Raw genomic sequence first — 25,202 nt, forward strand, 5'->3', positions numbered from 1 at the left:
TTTATAGAATTTATAAAATGGCTAGTGGTGGAATCACTAACAGCAATCTTGCTTGCCTATTGATAATACCTTCATGCCTGTACAAGGTACAAAGGTATTAGCTCTGAGAGCAGATTTTCATTTAGTTTCTTAAAACTGTTTTCCACACCCATCTGACTATTGAATATTGATGGTATAACACAGGGACGGAGCAACTGTAGGCAGGTGTGAAGATCAATGCAAGAATTAAAGCTGATGGCAAAAACAGCCTTACATATAAATGCTACGAAAAATGGTCGTTTGATTCAAATTTCTAAAAAATTTTATTAAAAGATAGAAATTTAAAAATTTGACTATTGCATTAAAATAAAATTACAAGACAAATATTTTAATGCAGATCACTTATCATGACATGGACAACTTGTAATAATCACTATAATAGTTAGTAAATGCTGCCATAGACCCATACACAAAATTCTTGAGAGTTCATGCATAATCCCTGGTGAACCTTCCAGTATTCCCGTGTGCAGTTAGCCATTCTTTTTTTATTTTTTTTTGAGACGGAGTCTTGCTCTGTTGCCCAGGCTGGAGTACAGTGGCAGGATCTCGGCTCACTGCAAGCTCCGCCTCCTGGATTCACGCCATTCTCCTGCCTCAGCCTCCCGAGTAGCTGGGATTACAGGTGTCCACTACCACGCCCGGCTAATTTTTTGTATTTTCAGTAGAGACGGGCTTTCACCATGTTAGCCAGCATGATCTTGATCTCCTGACCTTGTGATCCGCCCGCCTTGGCCTCCCAAAGTGCTGGGATTACAGGCGTGAGCCACCGCGCCCAGCCCAAGCCATTCTTATAGGGAGGTAATTTCAAGGTCCCACTCACAGGAGTACCAGATTCTGAACATATAGGGTTGGATCAGGAGTCTGTGACAGATGGTCTCCTATGTTTGGGACCACTGCACTGAGATCTGTAAATCATACACTCACAAAAGCCTTAGGTCCAAAAGGTTTCATAGAGAAAAATTTCACCTGCATCAGCTTGGTGTCATGTCCAGTGTAGACAACTATTCCATGAACCCACTGTGTATTTCTCAACTGAGCTCCTCGAAGAAGAATCTGATCTGCTCCCAGTGGAACGGTGCTAGGACAGATTACATTGACATTAGAAACAGTATTTTCTAAAATGCTTAAGAACTCTAGTTACCATATAGTTACAAAAGTACCCATTATTAAAATAACCCTTCTCATATTTATTTCTGGAAAGTAATTTCCCCCCAATACAAATAATTTTCTTAAACAGCAACAACACAAGTATTTACATTGTTTTTCCTTAACACCAACCAGTCATTTTCTGTAACTTCACTATCTGGTATGGACTGCACTCTGTCCCTCCACTATTCACATGTTGAAGTTCTTACCCCCAATGTAATGGCATTTGGAAATGACCCTTCGGGAGCTAATGTGATTTAGAAGAGGTCATGAGGGTTGGGTCCTCATGAAGGGATTAATGCCCTTATAAAAAGACACTCGAGGAGTTTACTCTTGTCCTTGTGAGGACACAGCAAGAAGGGGCCTTTTGCCAGCCAGGAAGATGACCCTCACCAGAACCCAATCATGCAGGTACTCTGATCTCAGATGTTTAGCCTTTGGAAATGTGAGAAAAATAAATTTCCATCATTAAAGCCACCTAGTCTATGGTGTTTTGTTAGGGCAGCCTGAGCAAGCTAATACATTAACCAAAATAATAGGTAATGTTTTGGAATTCAGAGGCTAATTTACACAACTATTTATAACTTTTCCTAAATAAGTCCATTTAGATTTCTAAAAGTGTTAGGAAGTGATGGGGATAAGGAATCTGTCTACCCACCTCAGCCTCACCACACACACACACCACATACACCCACCCCCCACACACTCTCTCTCTACCCCCCCACCCAAATTAAAAATAGCTTTGTACGTAATAAAGGTGCAAAAAAATTCCTAAGATAAATACACAGATCTCACCACTTATTTGCATTGCCAGCCCTGACCCCCTACAGACAAGTCCCTGTACTTAAAACCTCTAGAACATTCATTTTTATAGTATTTGAAGATTGGTTTCCCAAGAATTGTGAATAAATTTCCAATGAATAGTAAGCATTTTGGAGCTGTTCATTCCTTATCATTTAAGACACATTTTTCATGAATAAGGTCCCAGTTGGTATTTTTGTGGATTTTTCACAAGGCTACCCACTATGGTAGGTTACTGGGTGATACAACTCACACAGGGACATAAGAAGGAACAAAGCCACCACAATACTAGAGTTCTTGAGGAAAATGTAATTTTTGTATTAACACATTAATATGTATTAATTATGTATTAATACATATTAACACGTTAATATGTATTAATATGTATTAATACATAATTAATACATTAATATGTATTAATACATAAATTTTGTATAAAATTTATGTATTAACATAAATTTTAATGGGTCATGGATTACTACTACCAAGTCTTCATTTTAATAAGAGAAAAAAGGTCAAATATAAAGAAAAATATATTTAAAAATTCTGGAAAAAGAAGGAAACAATTCCACAAGAAAAGTCGACAGACAACACAGAACTTCTTTGTAAGTGGAGGCAAAGCGAGGCTGAGGTCTTCATTTCTGGTGAGCTGCTCTGGCCCAGCAGGCTTGGAAGGCTAGTAGCAGCTTGGGCCTTGGACATTCAGGAACTACACAAATTCTACTGACACAGGTAAAATCAATCCAGATGGGTAGGTAACAATAGCACTTGAATGAATCCTTAGGAAATACTGTATTCCAATTTAGAGAAAGAACAAAGCAACTGCAACTCTCATTCTTTATGTACAATAGCATGCCTTTAGGACCTGTCTGGAAGGAAACCCCTCTGGTATATATCTCAAGATTAAGGGTGCATTTCAGAGTTGAAAGGGGCCTTGGGCCTAAAGTGGGTTTCCAATAACTTCTTGGGAAGCTGCACTATGCTCTGGGACACACATGTGACAACTGTTCCTTACCCAGCCGATGGGGTATAATATGGCAACTGTCACCTCAGCAGTGGTGGTGTGGATTGACCGGAATTAGACACAAACTCTTCAAAAGCAAAACATACCACTTTTCAATTACAAGGACTCAAGAAGAATTAGCTAGTTTTCATCATAGCTGGTGTTCCAAGGCTTCTGGCATTAGACTATGACCCTCATCCTTAAAAGCAACAAAGTATACTCATTCCAAAGGGTCTCCAAGAGCTTTGGGTAATCACTGTAAACCCCAAAAGTGCCACAGATACAAAGGTCTTGAAAATCTGTTTCTATCTTTCACATGAAATACAGCATATTATATAAATTCTCTTTGTACCTTGAATCTTGGCACCATCATACAAAGTTTCTCCTTCACAGCATAGATTTGCTCAGCAACAATTTGACAGAAAACTGTTAAGACATGGAAGCTGGCCAGTTAGGAATGTCAGACTATAGAAACAATACTGGTATAAATGGCCAAATCTATCATGAGTCTTTAACCATATGTTCATGGAACGATCACTCTGTGAAAATTTTAGAACAACATATAATTACTTCACGGATTACAGGAAAGCTTTTGGAGGATCTGAATGAGGATGACAGTTCAGGGTATACTTCAAATGTCCTTTAGAATTCAAACACTCTAATAATGCAATTACAAAATAATGAAAACACCAAAAACATTCTCTCAGGCTGCTGAGTTCAACTAGTATATTTAGCCAACATTTAGTTGGCCACTACAATGCCTGGGAGATAAGGTATACCATAAAGTAGGGGAAGCAGGGAAAGAAGGGAATGGAGGAGGAGAAAAGAGGGGAGAAGGGAAGCAGGAAAGACTTCACCTTTTCTGCCAGTTTCTGCCTCATTTCTTTGCTCTCTTTGCAACAAAACTCTTTGAAGAAGAAGGCTATACTTGCTATTTTCAACTCTTCTTCCATTTTCTCAAACTCACTATCATCAGGCACCTGTTCTAATCAATTTCAATGATCTCCACTTGCTAAACGTAAATATGTTAGTGGTCAGTCTCATTGTACTTGACCATCAGCAATGTCAGACTCAGTTTTGGTCCCCCTGCTTTGGTACAGTTTCTTCACTCTCTCTTGGTTACCACCCTATAAACTTGGTGTCCATCTCTTTCACTAGTGCCTTTGCCTTTCCCAACATAACGTTGAAGGGTCTCAGGATAGCTCTTGGGTCTCTTCAGTTTTCTGTCTATACCCTTTCATTCTCAGTGATTTCTTCCATCCTCATGGCTTTAAATATCTATGCCACTTACTTCCAAACATATCTCATGAACCCAGACTTCTGTCCCAAACTTCAGATATATATTCAACAGCCTCCTGGACATCTCTGTTTGGACCAAACTTATAAAGTCCAAAACTGAACTGCTGACCTTTCTTCCTCAAAATCCTCCAGTGAATTCCCATTTCACTCAGAGTAACATCCTCACAATGGCCTACAAAGCCCATAGGATCTGGCCCTCTATTTTCTCTAGGCCCTTCTTCTATTACTCTCTTCATTGATCATAGCACTCCAACCACACTGCCCTAACATTCCACAATTATTCCAGGCACTTTTCCACTTGAAGATCATGTAATGATAGAACTAATAATTTACACTGACTACTCCTTCCATCTGGAATTATCTCCCTCCAGATATTCAAAAGGCAAATGTCCTCACCTCCCACTCATCATTGCTCAAATGTTACCTTTTCAATGAGGCTAACTGTGACCACCCTAACAAAAAGTTGTTCCCTTCCAAAGACACCCAATCTTCCTTATTCTGTGCTATTTGTTTTCCCAAAGCATTTATCACTTTCTAACATAGTATAAACTTTTCTTATTTATCATCTTATTGTTTGTATGTTTGCCATTACCTTACTGCAAGAAAGTAAGCTCACAAGGTGCTATGGTCTGAAAGTTTGTGTCTCCCCAAAATTCACATGTTGAAACTGAATTCCCAAAGCGGTGGTATCAGAAGGTGGGGACTTCGGGAATGGAATTCATGCCCTTACAAAAGAGGTCCGAGAGCCTCCGCCATGTGAAGACACATACTAGATGACATCTATGAGAAACAGGCCCCAGCAGACACTGAATCTTCTAGTGCCTTGATTTCGGACTCCCCAGTTTCCAGAACTGTGAGCAATAAATTACTGTAATTCATAAATTACCCAGTCTAAGATATTTTGTTACAACAGCCTGAACAGACCAAGGCTTAAGGCCAGGAATATTTATCTGCTTTGTTCACTGTTGCCTCCTTAACACCTTAACTGGCTTGGCTTACTAGGTGCTTAATATGTACTGGTTGAATGAATGAGGCAAGGGGTAGAAGAGAAGAAACGAGAGGCAGGAAGCAGGTAACAAAAAGAGATGAGATGACTATAATTAATACCACAGGTTAGAAAGAACATTTGAAATTTCATGGAGGAGACAATAAATTATCCAGTACAATAGACCCCTTGAAGGTAGAGTCTGAACTCCTTGAAGCATCTCAAGATCACAGGAAAGGACCCAGGCCATGCAGATTGAATAGTTAAGCCTATAACATGAGTATTTGGCCAAAGAATAAGCCACAGGTAATTCTTACTCCCATTGTTTACCCACGAAACAATGTGCCAGAAGCTGGGAATATCTCTGAAAATATCCTCCAGCCAGATTGGCAGGAACTCTGGGAAGTCATCAGCTATACTACATGAATGGATAAGATTCAACATCTTCACAGAAGGACTCAGGGCAGAATAAAAATGCTTTAAAAAGGGTTTTGAGTACTCAAACTTAGCACACAAGAAGTATGTATCCAGACTTGGAAGACAAAGCAATACACTATGACACAGTGGATTCTGTGTTTTTATAAAGACGGATTTTACATACCCATGTCCATCAAGCCTTATGTTTCCAACAAAATCGTAGAGATGTCTGTTTGGACTTTCACACTCAATTCTGCCAGAAATCCTCATCAAACTGTCAATGTCTTTGATATCTGATGTTGCTGGTAAGCCCTGTTCGGAATTTTTAAATAAGCAAAAAGTATATTAAATAAGTTGTATCTGGGTAAAGAGGAGGAATTTTGAATTCATCCAAGTCTTAAGATCTAAGGGATCCCATTATTTTTATAAGCAATTCTCCCCTACTCTGTCAAATCATAATTAAGAGATACCTTCCTCCCTGACTTGAGCACAGGTTTTTAGCGCAAGAATAGGGCACCTTTATGAGAGTTCTTAAATATATTTAGGAGACTATAAGCTAGTCTACAAAGATAATTTGAAGTCAGTCCCCAAAGAACCATTTGCTTGTGAAAATAAAAGTAATATTTAGCACTATACAGTCTGAATCTGTCTTCAGAATCTAAACAAGATGAAAAATGGATGGAATCTGTGTTCAAAGAACATAGCTTTGTTTCTCTTTTTTTATTCCAGAGAAGGGAAACTCCAAAACAGGTTTTCCCTCTGGCCAACCAGAAGCAGCTGTCACTGAGCAGGGCCCCTCACACAGTGGCAGTCTGGGTCCAGGCCCTCTGTGATGATCTAGTTCCAACACATCCCAACCCTCCCAAATGTCATTTTCATCATTCATCTAGAAACCAAAGGCATACATTTTTAAAGTCCCTCTTAAAACTTTAAAAACTTTACAGTTATTTTTGCTTGAGATGATATGAAAAGTAAATATAGAAATGTAAACTATTCCCCAAGATGAGTAAGACGAGTGAGAGTTTTTGAACGGCAATAGAAAGTATGGCTTTTAAAAAAACTTTTATTTTAAGTTCAGGGGTGTACAATGGAGCTTATGTAGTAAACTTGTGTTGTGGGAGCTTGTTGTACAGCTTTTTTTCTTTTCTTTTTTTTTTTTTGAGACGGAGTGTCACTCTGTCACCCAGGCTGGAGTGCGGTGCCATGATCTCGGCTCACTACAACCTCCGCCTCTCAGGTTCAAGCGATTCTCCTGCCTTGGCCACCTGAGTAGCTGGGATTACAGGCACATGCCACCATGTCTAACTACTTGTTGTATTTTTAGTAGAGACAGGGTTTCACCATGTTGGTCAGGCTGGTCTTGAACTCCTGACCTCGTGATCCACCTGCCTCGGCCTCCCAAAGTGTGATTACATGTGTGAGCCACTGTGCCCATCCTTGTACAGCTTTTTTTTTTTTGAGACAGATTCTTGCTCTGTCGCCCAGGCTGGAGTGCAGTGGCACATTCTTGGCTCACTGCAAGCTCCGCCTCCCAGGTTCACGCCCTTCTCCTGCCTCAGCCTCCCGAGTAGCTGGTACTACAGGCGCCCGCCACCACGCCCGGCTAATTTTTTGTACTTTTTTAGTAGAGACAGGGTTTCACCGTGTTAGCCAGGATGGTCTCGATCTCCTGACCTTGTGATTCACCTGCCTCAGCCTCTCAAAGTGCTGGGATTACAGGCGTGAGCCACCGCACCTGGCCCTTGTACAGCTTTTTAACATGGCAAAGTCAAATTATAATTTGAACCAGGTGAATAGGAAAAAGTTAAAACATATCAAAGCACTTAGAACTACTATTATCTGAGTGTTAGCTATTACATAATTAAAAATATTACAAATAGTATCTATAAGATAGATCATATTTAACCAGACAAATATATCAGAATCTTCCATAATACTTAACAATACCAGTTTATAAAACCTCTTTGTTGTGGTTCCATGGGAACATATTTGCAATAGGACAGATTACTTCAAGACAATAACACAAAGAAAGAAGCTCTTAATTCCATGTAATAAAATAGCAGTGATTATATATATACTTGTATCAGATCTTACCTGTCTAATTTTCAAGTTCGTTTCACCATCTAAGTTGGATGTTTCAATGTAGCACATGGCTTGGGGCTCACTGTAGTTTGGAGTTGAGAAGCACAAAGATTTAGTGCGGGAAGAAAAGCATAATAATAACTTATTTAAATGCTCAGACTCACTAAAGCCTTTCGTTCTAGACAAAGTAATAGTTACTTAGCTTCTTGATGATTTTCATTCTAACAGCAAGATGCTGTGAGGCAGAACCCATGCATGACAACTCATGGATTAGCTTTTCAGCCAGAAGGACCCAAAAGCAATTTCCTGACAACAATCAGTAATGGTCTTCAAGATAATGCAAATGAATAGATTTGCACATTATATTTAAATTGTTCATCCACATAGACACAACACAGACTGTATCTGAAATGTAAAGCAGTTTTGTGTCCGGATTTATCTTTAGCTCAAAAACACCACATGAGATTTCATGCTCATAGCACGCATGTAAATTGGTTAAGAAAGTGGTTGATGAGAAAATTCCAGATTGCTAGTTCCACAAACCTGAATTTACTACCCTTTTAGCTATGATGAATAGGATCACATAAACCATAATATTTAAATTTAAGGTTATTTAAAAAAAGTAATATGAACAAATTTTACAATGAAAGTGGATATATAGCTTTCTCCCTCTATGTTTTCCACTCCTGCTCTCCTATTAAAGTTGCTTGAGAGATTCTCACAGCGGTAAAAACTAAAACTAAAATCAGTCAGCTAGGCCATATTGCTCCTTGACCTAGAAGATGCACTTCATGGGTTCCCCACCAGTGTGTCTTAGTAAAATCTGGTGTGTGGCGGCTGGCCTAAGGGGTCCATGTTCTCCAGTTTTATCACACCACCACAGCCCAGACTGTCTTATCTTTCCCTTTCACATGCTGATTTGACTTGCCCAGCAACTACAGACATCTAAGTTTGTAGCCCAACTGTATAATCTGATCCTTAATTCTAAAGAAAAGCATTCTAATCTGATTAATGCTTGGTTATATAATAGGCTTAATTTACTAATATCACATAAGTATTATAAATGTAATCTCTTATAAGCATGTGTACTCAAAGCTAGAAAGAAAAAAATTTACAAATTACAAACACCTGGAATTTTCTAATCAACTTCCAATTTGTACATGTGCAAAACAGACTATTCCTAGTTTCAGAAATGGGCATGTAGCTTAATTTTGTGGCCCGAAGATTTGTGAAAATTGCTTAAACACATAGACATTAATCAAAAATATTTTACTGATTCATTTTAAAGTAGCTCTGCAGGTTCTTCAATTTACCCTATGAGCTTTCTTTCGTAAAAGCTGCTACTTTTCCCCAAAATTAAGTCCTTCAATATTTATATTTTCACTCTATAACTTATTCAAAATTTTATTTTTAAAATCACTGTCACAATAGCAATTTGGCTCTGGAAATTGCTCGAAATTTGTAATTTACTTATGTATACATTTGAAACATAGTTTATGAATTTATAAAACACACCTGATAATATAGAAGCACGATGACAAAGAAAATACTAAATGACAATGTTGATTCCATATTCTGACAATTAGAATAATATTCTAATTCTACTTTTTTTTTTTGCATAAAGTAACTTATCTAGGTCTTTAAATGGCTAGGAAGTTAGGAAGTTCAAATGGCTAAGTTCTATTTGAAGTTGGGGTAATAAAATAAGCATCGAAATTCAGAACATTCTCAACAATCACTTAGGACAGCAGTTACTGAAGCAATTCTTAATAGTGCTGTGAAAAGGCAGCAAGAAGTCTCAGATAAGGAATCATGCTAGATCATAAATATTTCAGCAAATTATGATGACATCTAAAACACAAACTAGTCAAGAGAGGCAAAGCAGGCTTTTTGATTAGTAAGTGAAAAATGAAACAAGATGCATATCACAATACAGACACTAGTAGACAGCTGAAATTGATCACAGTAACGTGCACTTTGTCACTAGATACAAGTGGGATAAAAGTCGATCCCAAAGCATGCGGTACAAAATGTGCAACATCCAGCTTTGTGCAGGGGGTCCTCTATAAACCCTATGAGCCCAAATTATAGTCACAATCGCTGGAAGGATTTTACAGAACTTACAGAAAAATTTAAAATACAAGAATAAGACATGTTTATAATCTAATCAATTTTCAATGACTGTTTCATGAAAAGCTTAACATTATTCAAAATAATATCCCGGAGAGATAATAAATTAAGCCTTAGTACTTAGGCATGTTATTAAATACGAATATATATTAATGGTGCACAGGAAATTAAAATCTACCTTCACTGTCATGCCTCTTAGACTCCTATTGATAACAACAGGAGTTCAATTTGCCCAGCTGAAGGACAAGCATCAGTCAACATAGTATTCAAAAATCCCTTTAAAACATCTGTGAAATGTCCATCACCAAGCAGTATAAAAAGTTTGTGTTTTAAAGGAAGAGACACAGAACTCAACCATATTTGGGTGCAACTGTTCTCCGGTTTACGGTGAGGACCCACATACACGCATCCTATACGACTCAGTGGTTCTAACCTTGAGGACAGACTGATGAGATCTGCTGGGAGATGTTCCCCATTGGTCACTTTCACTATCTCCCCTACTGCCACCTACACGTCCCAGTATAAAATAATTAAAATGGCAAAAAAAAAAAAAAAAATGAACAGAGGAAAAAAAAACAAACAAATGGACAAAAGAGACAGAAAGTTCAAAATTATTATAGAAAATAATACATGTTAATAAAAACATCTAATGCCAATTTTTTTCAAAACTTATTTTGATCAGGTCTGAAGGCATAAGAAAACATTTAATATTTGAGGGTTATTTATTTGCTTTTAAGCCCAATTTAAAGTTTTAGTGTGAAAACTTAATTTTTAAAAGTTTACTCATAAGCTTATCAAATTAAAGCATATTTTATAGAGAACTACATTATAGTCTAGATTTTTCTTTCTCAAATTTCTCAACCTCATGCCATCTACTGTATGTCCACTTGTACCAAAAAAGGAAGAAAATAATAATGAAAATTATTTTTTAGGGTTGTGATAGGGTCTTGAAAAAAAAAGTATACTAGTCCCTGCCCCACTTAAAAAAAAAAAACTATCAAAAATGTTCTGACTCCAAAATATTTTTAAAGTTAATTGAATAAATATCTTACTAACTTTAATGCAAAGCTGCAAAGAAGTCAGCTTTGCATTATGCCTTAGGAAGCTTTGCAATTATGCCTTAGGAAGTCAGAAGGCATAACTGTAGCCTTTTGAGTTACTTAGCAATTAATGAAGTCTAGATAATGCATTGTTTTGGAAGGGTAAGCCTTTGAATCCAGAGAAATTTTTTCAGAGAGGGTATGAAATAGACATGCCGAGAATATGGACTTGAATTAACAGCTTGAGTTATTTTACCCTACTTTATACTTTCTTAACACATAAATGTATTCATTATTTATTAAATGCTAAAATCTGTTTCATTTCAAAATGAAAGCCTATGAAACACAGTAACTTTCAACCATGTTCATGCTTTAATTTCAAACTACCTCACAGAAGATGTACTCTTAGTAATTAAAAATTTAAAAAATTGAAAATTAAAATATTATAAACAGTTGTTTACTCTTACTGCTAAGTGTTTGCTCACTTGCGGGTAAAAATCATCATGTACTTCTTTTGATAGTGGACAGTGTGAAGATAGTAAATTAGGAGTATTCCAACCCTGACTTAGTCATTACCTAAAGTCAAAATTTCTCCTTCAGTTAAATGATTAAACAACTACTACCTATTTCATGAGGTTAATGTAGATTCAAAGAAGCTAAGTAATGCTAAAACCCTTTGAGGAAAAAAAATACTGAAAGGTGGTACTCTGCTACTTGGATTGAAATGTCTAACAGCACAGCTTTTATTTTGAATTCTACTCAATAACAAAACGCAATGAATCAGATAATCTTTTAAAAATATAATCTTGGAGGAAGTTAATCGCTGTGGAGACCATATTAAGACACAGAAACTGTTCCAATAAATTGAAATTCATGCCACCAGTGTTTTTAATGCTTATAAAACAAATTCTGTAAAAGTGGTCTAAAGTTTAAGAAATACAAGTAGCTTGCTGGGGAGTTTCTGAAGTTGGATAGAGTCAGACGGCAAAGATTTTGAAAATTTCCAACTTAAAATTAAATACAAATTCAGGGCAGTACAGTCGATTATCTTCACATTTTTGAGCACCAAAAATAAAAATTGTATTTAACGGTTCAGCCTATATGATTCATTCTATAATTATGTCTCTAAGAGTTTAATTGGGAAAACAATACTTTCCCAAATTGTTAGAAGGTGTTACTATCATTTTGAACTTATATACAGTCACGTGACAATGACAGGTGTAGCTTCTGAGGAATGCATTGTTAGGCATTTTTGTCACTGTGAGCATCATAGAGGGTACCTATACAAACCTAGATGGTATAGTCTATAGGCCATATGGTATAGCAGATTGCTCCTAGCCTACAAACCTGTACAGCATGTTACTGTATGGAATAGTGTAAAGAAACAGTAACACAATAATAAGTATTTGTGCAATAGGAATTTTTCTGCTCCATTATAATCTTATGGGACCACCGTTGTATATGTGTTTCGTAATTGACCAAAATGTTGTTATGCAGCACAAGACTGTCAAACATTCAGATGGCCAACTGTCCAATACATTCATCACATTTTTACTTAGTAAAACTGAATGGACACCATTCTGTAAGGTACTCTTAAAGCTTATCAATTTAAACAAAAAGAATTGGGGAATATTAGAATTTGATCATTTAATCCATCTTAATATAAAAGATGTGAAATCAAGGCATGAGAGATTAAGCAGTTGGTTCAAAATCACCAAATCAGAATAAGAATCCTGGCTTTTCACTCCCTAAGGAGAACTCTTTCTAGTGCCTGATACTACCTAGAACCTGAGACAATGACAATAAGCTCTCCCTCAAGCTAATTCTGAAGACGCCAAGAATGGACGGTTAGCTTCACTCAGTTTTAGAGATTTATCCTGATAAAGTTATAAGCAAAGGAAACTAAGAACAGAAGGGGTGATTTGAAAACATCTATATTATTTTTTCTGAAAACAAAAACCTATAGGTACATGGCACAAAATTATAGAAATATAACTACCTGCAGTTACTTTAATTGGTTGTAGACTTACTTCTATAAATATCTAGTATAAATACTTTTATTTGTTAAGTTTCACTAACTTGTCATGAATCAAATCACTTTAAATGATGACCTGATTAAATAAATTTTGAAAAAAGGACACTGTCCATATTCATATGTGGATTTACAACTAAAACTGTCCAAGGAAATGATGATAAACAACCTCTAAAATATTAAAAACAATTTTTCTTAATTTAAAATAGGACTAGTTTAAAGTTTTTAAACCTAAAACCATTTGAAAGTCACATTCTTTAAAGAGTAACAGTGCCATATGTTCTGAATACTAATTCATGATTAAAATATGAGTAAAATGAAAATTATTTAAATTAAGTAACTGAAAGAACTTAAAAGAAAGAGCAAAGTACTTTTCTGTTGGAAGAGTATGGCATTTCAAAAGGCATAATGGCAAAAAGAATCATTCATCCATTTTTTATACCATTCCATCATAATAATCAAGAAACTTTGTAGGGATTTATGATGAACAAGGACTGAAAGATAAAAAATATCAATAGAACCCAATCCATGTGTTATATAAAATAAATGACAGGAAATCTTAAAAGAGTTATGATCCCCACAAAAGATCTGGATAGATCCAGAGGGAGAGTAGACTCTTAATTATACTTGAATGATAAAGTATAGTACCTATCACTTATTCTATATGGCAAACATGAAAGAGCCCTTTAAGTCCAATCAATTTTTTAAATGTTTAAATAAAAATTATTAGAGAGGTTTTAAATTCTTCGTTTATTCCTTATTTCCTTGGAGAAATCACAAGGTCAATGCAGGGTAGAGAAACCATCCTCTACACTGTTTGAGCATCAGTAGGCATCTCTACCTTGATGAGAGAAGTACAGTGTCAGCAGGTATATACTCTTTGCCTTTTATTATAACTATATCTCCAACATTTACCTGAAAGAAAACTGGGAATTGGTTAATTATCTGCATTGAAAGATAGTTACAAATATACAACCCATTGTAAAAAGCACAGAATACAGTAAAAATGGTTATCGGCAAACAAGAACCACTTATCTTCACAAAATGGAAGAAAATTATCTAGGAGTGAGACCAGGGTTGGAGGAGTTTTAAAAAAATGAACATTGTATATTGGATATATAACTTATCTTGATAAAATCAATCTATTCTATCCACTTAATTGACACCTTAACTTCTCATATCCTCTCTGACATAAAAATATAAAGGAGGAATTTACCAATATAAATCTTTATCCTATTGAAGAAAATCTCAATGCAACTGGAGACGCTATCATATATAATTGCTCCTCACAATAACGCTTGTGAAACAAGTATTGCTTATAACTTATCATTTGAAGAGAAAGAAAATGAGTCTGAGATTCTGAGATTTTTGCTCAAGATCATGGGGAGTTGAAGAGCTTAGACTCAAATCCACATTTGACTGTCTGCAAATCCTGATTTTGCATAATTTTGTGAAACTATCAATGTATTTTAAATTAAAAATTAATCTCTTCATTGTACTACCTCTTAGCATTTTTCTGAGCCCGGCATAAAGACAAAGATATACTATTTTCAAAAACTGATAGCAGTAATTTAAGTGACAGATGTGTCGTATAGCTTTTGGCAAACAATACAATAACTAAGCAACAACTTGGCTTAACTGAGTTGACCAAGTTACACTGTTAGCCGCTCCCTTTACATCATGAAAGTTGACCTCTTAGTAGACAAATGAGACTAAACATGAATTTCAATACTTAATAGATGGAAAAAAAAGACTTTCTAAATTAAAGCCTATTTGTTCTTCCCCCTCCCTACTTTTCCTTGAACTCTAAAATAACACTATGAGGGTAAGAACAGAATAGTGTCTTTTGTGGGAATCATAAGAAGAAATTACTGCAGAGGCAGCCCACTGCCGTCTATTATTTACCAAAAGAAGAGGTTAGAAAAGGTTGGGGCAGGGGTATTGTCTTTTTATTTATGACATGTATGCTTAAGTTCTGGGTCCCTTGATTCAAAAAATAATTCAGCTGAAATCTGAAAGTTGGACTAGCTGAAACTGGCAAATTACCAGGGATCTTGGAATCAAACACCCCCTACCTCAAAAAAGGGCAAAGAGGAAAAATTAAAAACTGCAAGTATAAATGTAAACTGGTCTTTAAAATAATGTGCTGTGATGGTACTGTGATTACACTCACTGAGAAAGATAGTAAAATGCAAATTCTCTGAAATCATGGCACTTAGAATGCATCCAGGTTACCATTTAATTTTCTTTAATCAACTCCTGTATGTCAATGTTTCCTCTTAAATTCAACTATGTGCTTCACAAAATCAGAATCACGTCCTCTACACTATCGTGTTAGAGTCTAACAGTGAGACTTAAACAAATCCCTAATTGATTGTGCTGCTTTCCAACATCTTTACTCATTGTAAGATAAAAGAAGGGCTTGTGGTTCCTAAACTCAATAAAATAGTAACAATTTATATGGTACCCCAGTGGCCTGGGAAAACCAGGGGCTTACTAAATGCTGAAGTTCTTACTAAAGCATGCTAAATCAATGACTGCTAAAGTTCTTTACTGTACGGAAAGCAGGGAACTTAACTCCTTGGAAAGTCTATGTTTAAGATCAATTTCTCAAAAGACATCCAAACACCTGTCTTTCCTTTTGGATTCTGAGCTCCTAATATGGCATTCCCCTTCCAGCCTAGTGTGTGCATAAGAGGAACCAAGAGAAGAAAAAGTCAAGATGACAAAAATGCTTTAATCATACATATTCTAATTGGAGGAATGTCATGATAAAGCAATTTTAGTCCCCAAAATGCCAAAGTTAAGGAAATGTTTAGGGCTTTCAGTCCACTACCTACAGCCTTCTGAAGTCACTCATATTTGCAACATCAAGGATTATGTAAAATAGTAAGATTATCAGACTGCAATAGCCTGATTTAAAAATCCAACTATTAGCTGGGCGTGGTGGCTCACACCTGTAATCCCAGTACTTTGGGAGACTGAGGCGGGCGGATCACCTGAGGTCAGGAATTCAAGACCAGCCTGGCCAACATGGCGAAACCCCGTCTCTACCAATACAAAAATTGTCTGGGCATGGTGGCGGGCACCTGTAATCCCAGCTACTCAGGAGGCTGAGGCAGGAGAATCGTTTGAACCCAGGAGGTGGAGGTTGCAGTGAGCCGAGATTGCGCCACTGCATTCCAGCCTGGGCAACAGAGCGAGACTCCATCTCAAAAAAAAAAAAAAAAAAGAAAAGAAAAAAGAAATACATATTGTGGTGGAAGCTTCATGCATTAAAGTGGCTTTACAGAGTAACTTTTACACATGCATACAGCCCACCATGCTTCCTTAATAAGCCAGAAGAATATGTTGATTCCAAGATTCTTTGGCTAAATTCTCCACCTGCATACATCTCAAAAACCTGTGAACAGTGTTAGATGCACCTCATTGTAAAGAAATAATCTGTGGCAAGAGCAATGAAGCCAGCAGCTTACCGTTCAGGAGTCACAATGTAGTTCCTTGTGTAGGGCTTTGTGATTACCATACTTTCTTTTAAAATTATGTATCTGCAAGTTAACCTTCTGCAACAGGGAAAAGGTTTCAGGGCAGTAACTGGAGAGATAAACCACTAATATCTGAGAGCTGAAGTCTGCCCAGCTGTGAATGATTAGATGCATGCTAGGCAAATTTGTAGGTCCTTTGAGGATCATTAAAGAGCAACCACAGTAGCCACACATTTAGAAAGGCAGAGAAAGAGCCCTGAAGTAAAGCCCATTTACACTAAGGTCTATCATATTACCTTGGCATGTAGACGACACTCTTGGTTTTGGTTTATTGATTTTATTTTTAATTGGACTAAATATCATATAAGGCAAAGAAAAGACTTGCCTCAAAATCTTGTTATCCCAACAAGGCTGCTTTTGTGCCTGTTCACTTGTTCAATAAACGATTTACAAAGCCAGTATTTCAGTGTACATAGTACTATTTTTTTTCACCTATATCTTATGATACAGGAACCCTTACTTGTCTTGCTTGCTGCTTTAAGCTCACTGCCTGGCATATGCACTCAATAAACACTTGTCGAATGAATAGTATAATTTCTTCTGTGTTGCTACACCATGTGACATTACAGATTTTACTTGTCACAAAATATATGAGTATAAAATGCCATAATTTATAAAACTGTCCCTATTGTTGCATTTCCATATGTTCTAGTTTTTTGCTATTATAAGTAAATAATGCTACAATAAACATTTTTATACACGTGGAGATATTCTCCAACTTTAAGATTCTTTTCTTGGGATAAATTTCCAGAATCCCGTTTTCACAGTTCTCAATATAAATAGCCAAAAACTGCTTGTTCACAATAGTATGTAAATAAAATATTTCATAAAAATAAATCTGAAATGTTTGTTTTTATTTATTGAATAGGTAGCAAATGAAACTTCAATATGGTTTAAATTTGCAAATTTTATTAGGTTGAATATTATACTGAGTCTGGTCAATTATATTTCTGGTTTACTGTCAAGTTTTCTTATTTATATAACAATGATCTTAATCATTTGTCCTATTTGGTGCAAATATTTCACATAGCCTGCCTACTTATTTGTGGCAGTTTTTGTTGTGTATTTGTTTTAAAATTTATATAATCTAATTCCATAGATTTTGAGATATTGCTCTTCTTCAAATATTAAGGCCTTTATTCTATTTGTACGTTTTCTAAAAACAACATTTTAACATTTAACTCTTTTAGTCAGTTGACATTTATTTTAGCATAGGTTGTGACTTAGATATAAATATTCAAATGCTATTTCTTAAAACTGCTAATCTGTGATAGCAATTCTTTAAAAAATAATTTTTGCCTCCTTTTTCAAATATTAAACAGGCCTTATTTCAGGGCACTATATTTTATTCTGTACTACTTAAATCTGCTCCATGTTATTCTACTCATCAATGTCTATTTTTGCAAACCACAGTATTTTAATAACTTTTGCTTTCCATTTCACCTGTAATCTTTGCACACTGTTCATTTTTCCAAAATATATTCTACTTTCTTAACTGTTTATTTTTGCAAATCAGATGAAAAATTTAGTCAATTCTTGAGGAAAATATAATAATTTCCCTGGGATTATATTACTTCATAATTTGGAACAAGTGATATTTCACTTTTAATTTTCCTGGGAATATGACATACTTGTAAATTTGTATGAATCTTGAATATCAAAGTTTGGATGCTTTCTTTACAAAGGTCATACACATACGTTAAATTTACTTGTAGGCCTCCCATAGGCCACTGGGAACGAGACCTCTTCTTCACTTTATTTTCAAACTTGATACTGCCAACTTAAGAATGATGTTAATTTTTGAATATTTATCATGATTTCATCACTGAACCAACTTTTAGTGATTCTAATTACTTCTATAATTCTAATTATTAAATAACTTCAGCTCTTTTGGGCTGGATGACTTTTGGCAACACTTTAAATTCTGTCCTTCTTTATCTCAAAATGGGATGCCTAGGTTAGGTGTGCCATTGACCTGTGAGATGACTGAAAATGCTATTATTATGGGTAATCCTGGCTGGTGATTTGTCTGTCAAAAATAGGAAAAGTAAGAATTACAATAATCCAGGTAGGTTAGCACAATCTTGAAATAATGATTGTTTATTAGGAAAATAAGACATTTTAAAGGTTTAGAGTGAAGTAGTACGTTATTATCTTCTGACTTTCTGTTTATTTTCTGAGCAAGCAGCCTAGGTTATTTATTAGCATGCATATTTATGTTAACTACACTGACAACCCTAGGTAAAATAATATTTGTAATAAAATTCAACTTATCATACTTGATTATATCCTACCTGTCTTCTTTCTAAAATGTTTAATTCCATAGGTGCCAGAAAAGAGTAGAAAAGAAACTTATTTTGAAATTGCTTTTAGCATTTTTATTTTGTTCTTCTGAAAAAGAGATTCCTATCACAGAAATAAATAAAACACAACCAAGGTATTTTCCCATTTGTTGCTCTCATGTCAAAAACCAAAGAAAAAATAGGGGTAAAATTTCAACTATATGAAAGAGGAGATGTCAGTCTCTATTCTAGCCACTGATTGAAAATCAACAGAAATTTAATTAATTTTTAATTGGGGGGTACAAGATCTCCTCTGCAGAAATACAAGATGACCATGACAAGGTAGAATCAAGGGCATGGACTTCAACTAGCTGGGAAGTACTGGAGTGCAAATAAACTGTTGGTTACACTTCGATTGTCCTAGCAAAATACTGTCCTGTGAGATACACCTCTAATGTCCTGGCAATCCCAGGAAATAAAGTGCCCTAAGAAGGGTGGCTCAGACTCCAAAAAGTCTTTTACCAAGTTACCAAAGCTATTCATTTGTGGATGACTAGATTTTAAACCTTCTTCCAGAACTAAGGGAGAACTAATAATAATTGCTTACCTTTTGAAAGTGAAGTCTGAAAAGAATAAACACCTGAATAACATTTGTTAAATTATGACTTAACCTACTAACTGCCATGTTAGAGGTCCTATAAACAAATTAATCTTTGATGTTAAAGAACTGATTTCATTAGAAGACAATGTTTAATTTGTAAGATTTTTGTTTTAAAGGAATTAGTGGTAAGCAAATGTAATTAGTCTCACTATATGAATTTGAAGTAAAATATGCAGAAGTAAAACATCAGAACTCAAATTCTTATTTTTACTTGGACAGTAGATGAGTAAAGCAAAAAATTACAACACAAAACAGTTCATGGTTAAATAAAATCTATGATAACAGTACTCAAAATATACTATGAAAAAAACAAAAAGTTCTAGATATTTTTCAAAATAAGTCTTTCTATAATACAGCAGAAATATTAAATGAATGTGACTGAAGATGCCATGCATGTTTATATTACTAAATAGCTTTTATATTAGTAAAATTCTTCACATTTGCTCATATTATACAAAAAATTATATATACTAGAGTACACTGCTATGCATTTCTTCTCCTGGAACAAAATAAAAATCAGTGCATACCTTTTCCCAGTGGACAATTTCCCAAGCACCATTTCTCAAAACTGGAAAGAGAAAAGGTGACATTTTAAACAACATTTTTTACTATGAAAAGGCCATTTCTCATGAAATAATCATTTTAAACGAATAGCTTCAGTCAAAATAACTAGTAGGAATTTTTATAGGTTAAAATTCTAATTATGATAGCAAGAATATGTAAACTTACACAAAAATTAGAAACAACCAATGTATATTTTAGCTCCCACAACAACATCACTAACAGAGAGCATCTGATTGGTGTTACCAAGGGCTTTCTTTAGCACATAGAGGAACTATGGGGCTCAGCTGGAGGAGAAAGCCACAAAAATGATGTGAAAAAGGAAGCGACAAGCTTAAAAACATTTCAGATGCTACAAGAGTAGCAATGTTTAAAAAGAAAAATCACAAGCACAGAATAATAGATTTCTAATAGTTTAGTAAAAATTTAACACATAAAGCCAACAGAGAAAGAATTTGTACCTTTAGGTTTATATTAGTGCAAAAAAACAAACAGCAACAAAAAGCAAAAACAACCCAAATTTTCTTTTCTTTTTTTTTTTTTTTTGAGATGGAGTCTCACTCTGTCACCCAGGCTGGAGTGCAATGGCACAATCTTGGCTCACTGCAACCTCCGCCTCCCAGGTTCAAGCCATTCTCCTGCCTCAGCCTTCCAGGTGGCTGGGACTACAGGCATGCACCACCATGTGTGGCTAATTTTTGTGTTTTTAGTAGACAGCATTTCATCATGTTGGCCAGGCTGGTATCGAACTCCTGACCTCAAGTGATCTGCCCGCCTCAGCCTCCCAAAGTGCTTGGATTACAGGCGTGAGCCCCCATGCCTGGCCTTAAAAATCCAAATTTTCTATATTTGGTTTTCTGAAAAGAAAAAAAAAAGGCAAAAGAAGATGCTACTATTAAATTATGATGAGGGGTAGGTATTTCTTAGGGTTTCGCTACTGCTTCACATCAGTAGGGTTATCCAGTATAATTTTTTTTTCCTGTGATGTTGTCTGTGCTATAACACTGAGTATGCTAATAAACACCAAAAAATAAAAGTAAAAATAAAAATAAAACAGGATAAGAGAGTATGTGAGGTAGCCGGCACAGCACTTAGTACTTAGGGAGAGAAATATGTCAAGGCCCATCAACAAATTATCCAGATGTAAATTCCATGAGGGAAAAGCATTTAATATTTGTTTTAATATTATATTCCCTGGAAACAGCACAGTACCTGGCACACAGTAGCTACTCAGTAAGTATTTGCAAAATGCGTAATTTATAGGTACAAAAACAGATTCAGTTTCTTTTGATGTTGGGATAGATGAAGCCTGAACCCTCTAAATCGATCACAATAATAATCCCCAAAATGTTAAACAGCAAATTTAATATTAAAAACAAAAATGTTTTGAAATCAGTGTCACAATTATTTAAATTAAAATATTATCTGTGTTTCTAAATTCCCTGAACACATACATTATGTCTTAGCCATTTTTTTTTAATTACTTGTACTTGCAGCACTTTTGGTATATAGTACATTCAGATGCTTATAAAACAAATTAATGAATACCTTACAGTGCATTTTCGTGAATCAACTTCATTAGTTTAAAAAAATAATCATTCCAAGCTAGAGAGAGCTCAAATAAAGTATTTCCAGTACAATATCTTAACCGCAGAAGTTAAAGTACCAATTTTTACAGTGCTTAAACAGTTACGGACCAAGGATCTAAAGCACAGGCACCTTAAATTGATCACTGTATCCTGAAACACAAGACTCTAATGCCTGCAGAGCTCACCCAAACTGATCCCAGGAGTAAATCCCCTGCTCGATGGTGCTCACGGAGCAGTAGGGGTTTGGTGTTTCTGACCCGGAGTCAAAACAGCCTCCGGGAGAAAAGCAAGAGGTGCAGTATGTTCCTCAAAATAAGTTGTAACAAAGCATAAAGAATAAATGAGGGCTGGGAGCAGTAGCTCACGCCTGTAATCCCAGCACTTTGGGAGGCCGAGGTGAGTGGATCACCTGAGGTCAGGCGTTCGAGACCAGCCTGGCCAACATGGTGAAACCCTGTCTCTACTAAAAAAACACCAAAAAAATTAGCCAGGCATGGTGGCACACACCCGTAGTCCCAGCTACTTGGGAGGCTGAGACAGGAGAATGGCTTGACCCCGCGAGGGGGAGGTTGCAGTGAGCCAAGATGACGCCACTGCACTCTAGCCTGGGTGACAGAGCAAGACTCCGTCTCAAAAATAAAATAAAATAAAATAAAATAAAAATAAATAAATAAATAAATAAATAAATAAGAGCTCCCCTTTAATTATGTAACCCAGTGGCTACAATATAATAAGAGAGATGGTAACAAAGAGAGATGGTAAAGTCCTGTTCAAATCAACTACACCCAAGATCAACTGACAGAGTGAGTGGGCTATAAGTTTGCATTAATTTAGGAAAAACTGGTCAATAGTGTCTAGAGCTCTTTATTGCCACTTATTTCCTTCGGATCCTATCTCATATTAGTAATTATCCCAATAGTAATACTTAGTTTTTTTTTTAAAAAAAACTATAAGTGTCCAATATTTCTAAAATCAAGATATTTGACATGAAGATTAAGACTTCAGATTAGACAGGATGAATAAGCTCCGGAGAACACACTATCTTCCTGGAATTTGATTTGGGTCTCAAGTCTTCCAATTCACGGACAAGCTATCTTTCTCTACTTATTTACATCTTAATTTTTCTTGGATATGTTTTGTAGTTTTCTGTGAATGGGTCTTTCACTAGATTTAATTCTTGATATTTTATGTTTTTTCTTAATCTCACGAGGGTTATTTTTTATTCTATATTCCAGTCGTTGGCAGTATTTAGAAATGCATTAAATTTTTGTACAATGAATGACCTTGTCACCCTGTAATTTTGTTACTTCACTTATTAGTTTGGGTATAGTTTTTTTAACTTTTATTTTGTTGTTTCTGTAGCAATGCTTTTGACACAACTTAATTTCTCTTTGTGAACAGTGCTGTATTATGATTTTTTGGCAGTTTTATTATGCTCATATGCCTCCCTGTTTATCCCCTTTGAAAACTCTTACAGAAAAATGCCTTTGAAACTCTGGAATAATTTTTACTACTAAAAACTTCCTGTTGATTTTATGCCTTTAGCATCTCAAAATCTGCCAATATTTTAAAAATCTTCTCCACCATCACCAATATCAGCACCCCTAGTTCAAGGAACCACCCCCTCCCAACTGGATGTCTGTATTAGCCTCAGGCTAGTTTCCTGCATTCATTCTTAATCTCTTTCAAATTCAGTTTCTACAGTGTAGCTATAAGGACTATCTATGATGATTTTACATAAATGTTATAATTACATATTATTATGTATCAGTCCTTACACACAAACTTGGGTCACCCCTTGCTCAGAACTCTTCAATCGGCTTCCCTAGGCTCAAAAAATAAACCAAAACATCTACAAGGCCTTTTATGAAGCAGCTCTTGCCTCTTTCCTGTCATCACTTCTTGTCACTCCCAACACACCCTCCTTATGCCCTCTGTAGTGAGCGCACCGTGCTCTCTGCTGTCTCAAATCCTTCGCACATGTTTCCATGCCTAGAATTCTCTTTCCCTCCATCCTCACCTAGTTAACTTGTACACACACCTTGTAGATCTCAGCTTTAACAGCACTTTCTCAGGGGACATTGTGTTGACACCCAGTCCTTCCTCCTCACCCCCAAATCTAAATGAGCTCCGTGCACTTTTCCTTTAGAACACTTATCACAGCATCACAGTTTTACTGTATACTTAATTAAACAGGATTATTTAAGGGCTGTCTCTTCCCCCAGATTATAAGATCCATGACAAGAGAAACCTTCCCTATTATACTCACTGTTACCATTCCAGTGTTATCACACAGCACACACTGACATAAAGGTGCTCAGTAAGTACTAGCTGGGTGGAATGCTGGATCCACTAATATTCTTATCTGTCATAGGATCATATAAAACCATTGCAACAGTTATAGATTTACTGAAGATACAACTCCACTACCTAGTAGGGCTCATGTTAAAAATAACATAAACATGACATTTAATAAATAGTTGTATAGGAAAATACTTTGGCAGTTCCTCAAAAAGTTAAGCACAGTTACCATAGACCCAGAAATTCTACTACTAGGTGTATACCCAAGCAAACGGAAAACATATGTTCACACAAAACTTGTATATGAATGTTCACTGAAACATTATTCATAACAGCCAAAGGGTAGAAACAACCCACATGTCTATCAACTGATGAATGGATAACAAAATGTGGTATAGCCATTAAATGGAATGTTATTCTGCCATAAAAATAATTTAAGTGTGGATACAATGACATGAATGAATCTTGGAGATATGCTAAGTGAAAGAACCCAGACACAAAGGGCCACGTATTGTATGATCCCATGTACATAAGATGCCAAGAACAGACAAATCCATGGAGACAAAAGGTAGGTTAGTGACTGCAAGGGATTCAAGGAAGAAAGAAAGACTGACTGTTTACATGTATAGGGTTTCTTTTTGGATTAATGAAAATGTTCTAGAATTAAGGTTGTGGTGATCGGTGCATAACCTTGTGAATGCACTAAACACCCCTGAACTGTATCCTTCAACATGGTGAATTTTATGGTATGTGAACTATAACTGAATTAAAAAATAGCTACAGAAAAAGATGCCAATGAACTATTTTAACATTTGCTTAAAATAGACATCTCAGTTTTATAAGTGACTAAACCAATTTTCAGTGCAAGCAGTTAGAAATGGTTATGTAACCCTCAGAGGCACTAACACAAACTGTTCTCTGGTATCAGCTCAGGGCCACTCCTTCCAGCTCTGTAATTTAATCTAGCCCTCCTCAACATGCTGTGACTTTACAGATGTTTGTTAGTTCACATGTAAAAATAGCCCTGATCCACTTTGTTGGGTGCCATTTAACACATGGGAAGTGTCACAACAGGCTTCTCAGATCCAACAGATTATGCCAGAGAGTCTTCACTCAGTAACGGATAGTGGAATCCAGTGGCACTTACATGGAAAACCGCCTCCAAATCTGCTGCACTTCTGCCGTCCTCCTTCAAATCTGCTTGACGCCTCCATCTTCTGTACGTGCTCATTTTCCCTCAACCTTGCTCTGATCAGTTTTCTCTCCACGTTCAAACTTATTTACCTCCT

The 25,202-nt window shown here is 35.9% G+C and overlaps 1 protein-coding gene across 8 annotated transcripts in view; it reads right to left on the bottom strand.

The window, feature by feature from the left end:
* The window catches only part of ATP8A1 (ATPase phospholipid transporting 8A1), a 249,041-nt gene that overhangs the window by 172,475 nt on the left and 51,364 nt on the right, over positions 1-25,202 (bottom strand). For 3 of the 8 annotated variants that reach the window (XM_517167.8, XM_009447594.5, XM_063809482.1), the window contains 5 exons: positions 19,990-20,030; positions 13,816-13,889; positions 7,785-7,854; positions 5,875-6,002; positions 1,006-1,117 (listed from right to left, as the gene is read on the bottom strand). In XM_517167.8, the coding sequence (XP_517167.5) occupies positions 1,006-1,117; positions 5,875-6,002; positions 7,785-7,854; positions 13,816-13,889; positions 19,990-20,030 (425 nt within the window). Of the gene's footprint in view, positions 1-1,005; positions 1,118-5,874; positions 6,003-7,784; positions 7,855-10,335; positions 10,410-13,815; positions 13,890-19,989; positions 20,031-25,202 lie in introns of all 8 variants that reach the window. The other 5 variants (XM_063809481.1, XM_063809478.1, XM_063809479.1 and 2 more) reach the window with 2 other exon arrangements.

The sequence above is a fragment of the Pan troglodytes genome, chromosome 3 (assembly GCF_028858775.2).
Source record: "Pan troglodytes isolate AG18354 chromosome 3, NHGRI_mPanTro3-v2.0_pri, whole genome shotgun sequence".
In the NCBI taxonomy this organism is placed as follows: Eukaryota; Metazoa; Chordata; class Mammalia; order Primates; family Hominidae; genus Pan; species Pan troglodytes.